At 41.7% G+C, this 9,798-nt stretch overlaps 1 protein-coding gene across 2 annotated transcripts in view; it reads right to left on the reverse strand.

Moving 5' to 3' along the window:
* LOC111873681 (paired box protein Pax-2a) overlaps positions 1 to 9,798 on the reverse strand; it is a 407,427-nt gene that overhangs the window by 335,912 nt on the left and 61,717 nt on the right. For both annotated transcript variants that reach the window (XM_023868602.2, XM_023868600.2), the window contains exon 2: positions 7,036 to 7,236. In XM_023868602.2, coding sequence (XP_023724370.1) covers positions 7,036 to 7,210 — 175 coding nt within the window. In that variant the 5' untranslated portion in view covers positions 7,211 to 7,236. The remainder of the gene's footprint in view (positions 1 to 7,035; positions 7,237 to 9,798) is intronic.

Raw genomic sequence — 9,798 nt, forward strand, 5'->3', positions numbered from 1 at the left:
TATGGCGGAGTGGATGTATAGTCATATTTTCCTGACCTCCACACTAGTTCGAGGTGAGGGGTCAGCTTAACGCCCCATCCCTTTACCCCCCCGCCAAAAGAGCACCCGGTACCCACTGAATAGGAGCCAGGGTGGGCCCCAGAGACGGTCTGGATGACGTGAAGAAGAGATAATCCTTGATCCTACCGGGCCTCGAACTCCGATTTCTCAGTCGTCCAACTCGTAACCGATCGCTAACAGAATGTGCTCCTGATAAATATATTAAAATTTTCCAATTAAAATTTTGTAGACAACTACTTCTTCTCACTCCCTCAATGTATGGAACATTTATATAATGGCGTCAAAAATACTAGGCAAAGAACATAAATTGTAACCTCTTCTTTATATAACATTCATCATTCTCACCTTTACTTAACCTCTCGTTGTTCCAGTCTCTAGGATGTGTTCACATTACAGGTATTTTTTCGAAAATGTTCTGCTTTTCTATTGTACAGAACATGAGTTCATAATACACGTAATTCTGCGCACAAGTTATATGTACTGCTCAGTACCTCGTGCCCATGACCTCAAAAACAAAATTTAATAGAGATAAAATATACATAACATAATATTCTTACATCTATTTCAGCTGTGGTTGCAGATTCTAAAAAGAAAATCTTTTTTCACTGTAATCCTCTTTTTGGAATATGTACAAAGTCGTAAGTCAACGAAGGTCACATATCATGCAACATTCATTTCATTCATAAATGGCTCTACAGCCCTTTGTTGGGCCCTGGACTCTTCTTCAGTTTCGTAATCTTTTTTACATAAACGACAGGTCCCCTTGGACGAGTGATCAGCCTGTCACATGGCCGCTACCAGCACACAGGACAACACAAACATACTAAACGCATACATAGACTTTCATACATCGAGTGCGATTCGAACCCAAGATCACAGCGAAGATAATTCATGCCTCAGACGCGCGGCCAATGTGATAGGTATCCAACATTCAAAGCTGTAAATATTGATTCTAACTATATTTATTTTTTTAAATTCTCTGACTCATATTGAAAACACATATTACATATATACTAACATATGGACCGATAGACTGCTACAAGATAGTAATCGCTATACTGAAGAGCATAAAGGGCGCGGGGCTGAAGTGGTATATACCATGTCGTGTTTCGCACGCAGACAGATTGGCCTGACACACGCTGGACCACTTACTGTGATATGAAACTATATAAAGTTCTCATAAAAGTTATTAAATATTACTCTATTTAAATGAAAATCATTTACTCTGACAGCAAACGCCAAGCCATGCTACTTTCAAATGTCGAAACATTCACCGCGGGTTCTTTCACATTTCCAGACATAAAGAATGTTCACATGTGTGTTGCGAAATTCTAAGTGGCTACGAGCTGCAATATCTTAAAATTTGCAAAGATCATTGGTACTAAACTTTCCTCGCTAAAGCCACTCAGAATAAAATCTTATTTAACCTACGGGCTACAGGTTTTGTGTTCCTTCCGTACACTGACATAAGGACGAGCTTCATGATTTTTATGCCTCTATCTCAACCAATAAGTGACCATCTCTGTGGTCTAGTGGTCAGACTTTCTGGCTACAGATTCAGAGGTTCCGGGTTCGATTCCCGGCGCTACCAGTTTTTCTGAGAAGTAGTGGGTGTGGAACGGGGTCAACTCATTCTCGTAAGGATACTTGAGGAGCTATTTCAAGGAAATATCGGCTACGGTCTAGAAAACCGAGATTAATGACCGTGGGAATCCGTTGCGCTGACCATGCGACACCCTCTATCAACAAAAGTTGGCACTAACTTTCGCTGACAACCGGCGGTCGCTCGGTCGGTATAATTCGTTTGCGGACTAAAACCACGGAGTTTGTTCTTTGTTTAGTTTTATTCACGAAAAAAGCAGTAGAAAAGCATTTATTTTGCTGCTTTATTTCTTACTTAGCTAGTTAATTATCTATTTACTTCCTTAATTGCGTATCTCGTTAGGTGGTTAGCTGAGTGCTCGGTTAGTCAGTACTAATAACTTGCCACCAAGTTGCTTGATTAATTATTTAGCCATTCGGTTAGACGGTTTCTCAGCTTATTAGCTTGTTTATTAGGTAGGTAATAGATTATTCAAACACCGAAGATGATTTTCCGCTGGTAAGGCTTTAGATTTGTATCCGAGGAGTGTTCTGTTCGAATCTCGCCAGGATATTGTCTAACCAGACAAAGGTTTTCGTGGCTCCAGACAAATGTTAGAATAACATCTCGATCAGACCTAAGCCACTTCCTTACAAATCCTTTTCCATTCATTATTCACCAATTCGATGCTACATAATCTGAAAAATAAAGTGACAAATTCTTAAAATAAACTACAAAAAGTAATTGTGATTAGTCAGTTACTGATTTAGATGGTCGGTTACTTAACTGATTAATTAAGTGATTTGTTGGTTGGTTAAGCTTACTTGACTCATTCTTATTCGCCAATAATAACATTTTGTTTTTCAGTTAATGTACTTGTTAAATGATTAGCTAATTACTTGTGTTAATTAGTTTTTTGTTGCTCGGGTAGTTAGTTAAGATCCAAGTTGCAGACCCGCCCTGTCGATATGGTTCAGTAATTAAGCTGAGTTTTAGCAAGATAATCCAAAGCCAGTTTAGGATTGTGGCACGCTTCTCGCTGGGCCTGTAAGTTTGTGACGGGGGCGTGGCTTCACGTCAGCTGCCGTGTGAGCAACTATGCCGCAGTTCGAGAGAAAGCGTGATGCACTGTCGATCGATAGATCGTTTATCTCGCAAGAGTCGAGTCTGAGGCAACAACAGACTGGATGTCCTGGTGCTAGTACTGAACAATCGTGCAGTTGTAAACACGCCCGCCCTTGCCTTTAGAACACAAATTTGATGGTTTCACGAGTTTCGAATGTGACTCTCAGCATAAAGAGACTGCCGAATTTTAAGTCCGGGGAATAGAAAATTTCTGAGTTTTCTATGTATTATTGTGTAGCATAGTTTACGCTCTCTCTGACATTAAGGGAGGAAAACAGACTGAGGGTGTTTGAGAACTGGGTGTTGAGGAGAATATTTGAACCGAAGAGGGATGAAGTGACAGGAGGTTGGAGAAAACTGCATAATTAGGAGCTTCATAACTTGTACTCTTCTCCAAGTGTAATTAGATTCATCAAGTTAAGGAGGATGTGGGCAGGGCATGTAGCACAAATGGGGAATAAGAGGAATGCAAATAGGATATTGGTGGGAATGCCAGAAGGAAAGAGACCATTGGGAGGACAAAGGAGTATGTGGGTGGACAATATTAAAATGGATCTTAGAGAGATAGAATGGGATGGTATGGATTGGATTTATCTGGCTCAGGATAGGTACCAGTGGAGGGCGCTTGTGGACACGGTAATGAACCTTCGGGTTCCATAAAATGCTGGGAAATTCTTGAGTAGCTGCAGATTTGACTTCTCCTCAAAAAAGGCTCAGCTCCATAAGTAAGTAAAGTTCACGCTCAAAATTTAAAAAAATTGTATAACTTCGTGGTTTTTAATCTAGTTTCCTAATTTTTAAAACAATAAAATGTAGGCATTTGAAATCACCATACTATCTGCGAATTCCTGCTATCAACTCATGAATAACTGAACCAGTCTTTATGAAATCGGGTATGTATATAATGACACCTGATTCCATCTCAGTGCCATACTTCACGAATCCTTCCCATTAGTCTGTGTTTCTGTATGTGTATCCCTCTGTCGTTGCTAGGCAACGGCTCGGTAAAAACTGTTACCGCGACAACGAATACACACGCAAAAACGGAAGAATTGTTGGACGAGTCTCTTTCTATGTGACCACTGCCGTAAGAAAGAAAAGTAGTCGATTAGTTCTTCTCAGAACTTCTTGTTACAAAGCGAGTACTATTTTCCTTGCTGTGGCATAAGAAGCTGTGTCAAAGGTTTGGAATTTCTGAAATTGGAACGAGAACTATTAAGGTCAGGGAAACAGAACAAGTAGTTTCATAATAAAAATAAATTTTGGAAGTTGACAAGTTTCGCTCTTGCCCAAGTTACGGACTACGGAACTAACTTATCGTGGTAGAAACGAGGCTGGGGGGGTGGGGGGTGGAGAGGGGTATAAAAACAAAAAAAAACCGTTAAGTTATGGAAACTTATGCAGCAACATTTATTTTTTCTCCCAGAGAATTTATAAGAAGAGATCGACCTACTTATAATAATTCCTGCATGAGTCATGCAGTTCGTAGCGTTACAATATCGCCCTTTGAACCTGCACAATAAAGCAACACACACATATACCACGTGTTGCAATGCATTTTCAAGAAAGTATTCAATGAATCTGTAAGTTGAAACGCTGAAAGAAAATAAGGCCGATTGTTCTATTAAAACACTGCTTTAAGTAATACATAAAGACATTTTTAAACCAAAGAAAAAAAGATGAACGCGGAAGTGTATCAGCAATGAATCGACTTTCTCGATGTGTGTAGGAATATCAGGTACAATTTTGTCACGTGTATGAGTGACCGCCTCTGTGGTCGAGTGGTCTGAGTTCCTGACAACAGAGCCAGAGGTTCGGGTTCGATTCCCGGCGCTGCCAGATTTTCTGAGAAGTAGTGGGTCTGGAAAGGGGTCCACTCAGCCTCGCGAAGATAACTGAGGAACTATTTCAAGGAAATATAGGCTCCGGTCTAGAAAACCAAAATTAACGGCCGTGGGGATCCGTTAGGCTGACCACGCGACACCCTCTACCCGCTAAAGTTGGCACTAACTTGCTGTGAGACAGTTACGGGTTTGTTGATGTGAGGCGATCTCTCTGGAGAGAGAACGGGTCTGTCGTTTACAACTGCTGCTGGTCCTCGACAGCGGAGTCATTCTCGGATCCGAGTCCCGTGGGACTCGCGGCCATGTCTTGCTGTCCGAGATTTGTGACTTTCCTTTTTATCGCCTCCTACGACTCGCGGGGCTACGGTGGAGGTATTCGACCACACCTCCACCGCCTCTTTGTATAATTATATAGCTTCAGCACGGCCCGCAGAGGAAACACTGGTTCTAAAATATTTTAATTGTTAAGGTGGCCGATACCTAGGAATGAGTCGGGGATTTTTACGTGTTTACCCAGTCGTTGCCTAGCAACAGCTGTCTCTTTCAGTCATCCTGTCACATATCAGAGAATGGATAAGAGAATACATCCAGAAGCAATTAGCAGCATGTCCATCTCCACGACAGCTCAGATTTCGGATTATGTCCGAAATTAGCACTCAATCGAGGAACTGTTGATGGATGTGAACCAGGAAATCCGGGTAAAGCACTGATCAGCTTAGAAATGAAGAATATATGAGAAAGCTGATTATCGAAGTTCCTTAAACAAGACGTGCTGCAGGGTACATGAGAACGCAAAGCTCTCATTATCAGAGACATGCTGACCGAACGATGGTGGAAGTCGGTAAATCAGCTGACTGTAGCTCCGAGCCAACAGATGAATTATAGCTAATATCAGTTATTGCAAATAAAACTGGGAATTGTTAAGACTAAAGCCTTTCTAAATTTACGTTTCTCAATTCGCTCGTGATTTCTTCAAGGCAATATCCTATTTTATAGGACTGTATATAAACATGTATGCCCCACCCGCGTCGTGAACACAAATATTTACACATCTGCAAGAATCTCATATGTAGCTGAGTCCTCTACGAGAAGCTGCCAGTCGCTTAGATACTCAAAAGTTTCCCTAATATCTTATGGAACCCGACAGTTTTTACAGTACTCACAATAGGCCTGCAATATTCCTTACCCTGAGCCAGATGAATCCAGCACGTAAAACTCAGTTCGATTTCTCCATTATCTATTTAAATATTAACTTCCCACCTACGTCTATGTCTTCCTAGTAGTCTCTTTCCTTCTGTATTTCCCACTAAAATCCCATATGCATTCCACTTCTTCCCCACGCGTGCTATATACTCCGCCCATCTCATCCTCCTATATTTGATCAACGGTACAAGTTTAGAAGCTCCTCATTGCGTAAGCGCATATTGAACTCCATAATTGTTCTCATAAACGAATAGTTATGAGACTACCTAAACGGAAATATTTACCTCATTTACAGATTGTATTTAAAATATATTTCGATGTTGTACGACTTTAATTAAATACAAGGAATACAATAGTGTGCATTGTAATACCTGTACAGTGTGTATTTATATTATTAGGTAACAAAGTTAAAAGGTATATGAAGAAAGCCAAGGAATTCAGACATGGAGTACAAACATATTCCAGACAATCCTACGTGCTATGGCTTGTCCCACCCCTAACAGAAAATATCAGAAGATACCAAGGCCTTTGATAGAGTTTTACACCATTTTAGGTTCATGTACAGAAAATACCTGATTTCAATGTAAGATTTGAGGTTTTCACGGCGGTGACTATGAAAAAAGGAGTCCTGTGGGATGTGGCCCCATGTAGATAGTTTGTTAACCGACCTTTCGCAGGAACGTATCGCCTCCATATTCAGAGTAGAAGAAAAAATAAGAAAATCCGGGAGCGAGGAACCAGCGTGAGCAGTTGCTGACAGACTAATGTCGAGTCGAATAAATCCAGCTGTATAAGAGCAGGAAGGGAGGGAGAGAGAGAGAGAGGAGCTACATGGGAAATTAGTAGAGAGGAGAGGGGAAGGGTCTGGAAAGGTATCAGAAAGGAAACCGGTTACAGTGACATATTGCCTGGGTGTAACTTAGTCTCTCCAGGTTAATGCCGGGTTATTGAATTGAAATAGGTCACGACTGTCTCCTTACAGATCTTATCTACTCAATATTTATAATCAAATCAGCACATCATTCAAATTTTATAACACATTAAGCTGAAACAGCGTCGATAAATGATATAAAAAAGGAATTAATTATATGCAATATGTCCGACAGCTCTGCATGGACAGAAACATACACCTCGCCTACATTTTCCAGTCATACAATCACACAATATTCAATCCATATTGAATCCCCAGATACAAAATTAACACATTCGAAATCCACTTACGTTTCTTTTTGGGCTCCTCCCCTGTCATGGCGTGATGCATCATAGAGTTGTTTTGTTGCTGTTGTTGTTGTTGTTGCTGCTGCTGTTGCTGGTGCAGGGAGTCGACGTGGTGCCCCATGGAGACGGCCGTATGGAGGTGCTGCGGATGGACAGATGGCAGCTCCATACTAATCATAGCCCTTAGCACTTACGTGCCACAGCCTGCAACACAGTCCGGAGTATCTTCCTTAGTAAGGTGTTTGCATCTTGGTAAGTGCAATGTTGCCACATGTGTCCTCCATACTAAACCGCCACTGCAGAATCAGCGCTGCACACGAAAATTTACATGTAACGCGCATTACAATTATGTCTACATATTTTTCAACATATTTATTTGTTCATCCACAGAGCATATATATGCATTTCTGCTCAACATACTACTGTGAATTCATACACAGTGTATAACATTATTATGTATTACAGTGTGACACGTTCGAATTTAATTTAAGTTCTATCTACTTTATTAGAATACGTCGAATTGAAATGTCTTTATTTCTAAAAATATCTGTCATGTAAAGTTTTTCATCATCATCATCATCACTCAAGGAGGTGAGCCCTTTTTGAGAAGTCGTCAATTGTGCATATACTCAAGAAATTCAAAGCATTTTATGGAACCCGAAGGTTCATTATCGTGTTCACAAGAGCCCTCCACTGGTCCCTATCCTGAGCCAGATAAATCCAGTCCATACCATCCCATCCTAACCCTCTAATATCCATTTTAATGTTATCTACCCACCTACGTCCTGGTTTTCCCAGTGGTCTCTTTCCTTCTGGGTTTCCCACCAATATCCTATATGCATTCCTCCACTCCCCCATTTGTGCTACATGCCCTGCCAACATCCTCCTTAACTTGATCATTCTAATTACACTTGGAGAAGAGTACAAGTTATGAAGCTCCTCATTATGCAGTTGTCTCCAACCTTCTGTCACCTCATTAATATCTCTTGTCTTTATTTCTGTGTAATCTGTTCTTACCTGTACAGTGTCTCTTTGCAAATCATATATGCAACATTTTGGGTTCATTTAAGTAAACTTTTACGCATTATTGTATTTGTGACAGCTATGTAGAATTTTTAATATACATTCCCGTTATCTACAAGTACAATGACGTTAATTTAAAGCCATGCGCCCTTGAATTTCTGAAATATCGATACAGGCTCAACATCTCAGAAAGACCTCAGATCCGAGGCTCTGACGCCTGTCTGAGGTTTGCCTTCCGGGGCGCGCAATCTGGTAGATTCCCGACGCGATTCACAGTGAACTGGTAGGGGTCTAGAAAATATCGTGACCATATTTTAAGACACTAACACGGTAGCTGGGCTGGTTCAGTCGGTATAGCGACTGGCTCCAGGCTGGACGACAGAGGGGTCACAGTTCGAGTCCCAGTATGGTCAAAATTTTTCTCTTATCCACGTCGTCCACACTGCCTCTAGCTTCACCCTACCTCCTATCGAATGGGTACCGGGGGTAAAGCGGCAGGGGCGTGAAGCTGTCCACTAACCTCATGCTACTGCAGAGGTCAAGAAAAAATGGATCTATACATCCACTCCTCCATACGCCTTTATGACATAATTCTTAATTAATTAAGCACAGGGACAAGTTTACCTTACATTACCACGGGCATTCTTTTTGAGGCAACTGAGGAAGATCACAAAAGACAGTCACTAAACCAGTCACTGTTCGAATTTCTACCTCTCGGACACACATCAGACATGTTACAGCTGTGATAACCTGCCTGATAATCACCCGAGTGGATGAGTTTGCAGAAGAGGCTGGTCGAGTCAGCAGTCAGGGCTTGGAATGGTTACTCGACCGCGACTGGACTCACGATCACACCTGTTGCTATATCTGCTATCGGAACTCGAGCGGCAGTGTCTGGCAACACAGCACCGATACCGCGCATGCGCCATATTCATGTTTCCTCTCATTGCCAACCCCAGAAGCACCCTCACGAAATCGCACTGATGTCCCACAATACAATCACTGACTTTATGGACAACATTGTGACATGTGGGCCGTTTATAGGAAACGAAATGGCAAACACGTTGCCACGGAACATGGTTTCCATGGATACGTAAACAGAAAGTTGTAATCAATTAAAAACGAAACCATTGATTCTGAATTCATACACCAAGGCAAGGCGTTCCTACTGTTAACCGAACAGAGATGTCACCACCGCCCACATAAGCTATTGCAGTACAAAGTGGCGTGTTCTGTCACTTAAAATCTATGCCGCCCAAAAGGCGTGTCGGGTGAGCACAATATCATCATTCATTACAACAAGACACATCAAGGTCACGCACTGTACACTCCGCATTAAACGTTTCAGTCCTGCGCGCATTACAATGATTCTCACACTGTGGTTCGCGAACACATATATATCACTAAGTAAAAGTAAAAAGTAAAGCAAAAATATTCCTGTAACAGGCCGTGGAGGCCCATAGTGTTGTGAGACGTTGAGTCTCCCACATTATCTAGCCAATCGGCTCACAGATGGCGGTGAGGTTGTCAGCCTTACGCGCCTGTCGTCCTTTACCCCTCCAGGAAGATTAATGGTACTCATTTCTGTTAGAGGTTGAATCGACCCCAGGGCCATAGTGCGGCTGGAAGGATTAGGTAAATTAAAAAAAAAATCCACTTCATCGGGAACCAAATCCGCGACCTTCCGGCTTGTAGCATAGCGCCTCAACCAACTACGCTACCACGTGAACCCAACTTTATCTT

Source organism: Cryptotermes secundus, unplaced genomic scaffold (assembly GCF_002891405.2).
Source record: "Cryptotermes secundus unplaced genomic scaffold, Csec_1.0 scaffold1651, whole genome shotgun sequence".
Classification (NCBI taxonomy): Eukaryota; Metazoa; Arthropoda; class Insecta; order Blattodea; family Kalotermitidae; genus Cryptotermes; species Cryptotermes secundus.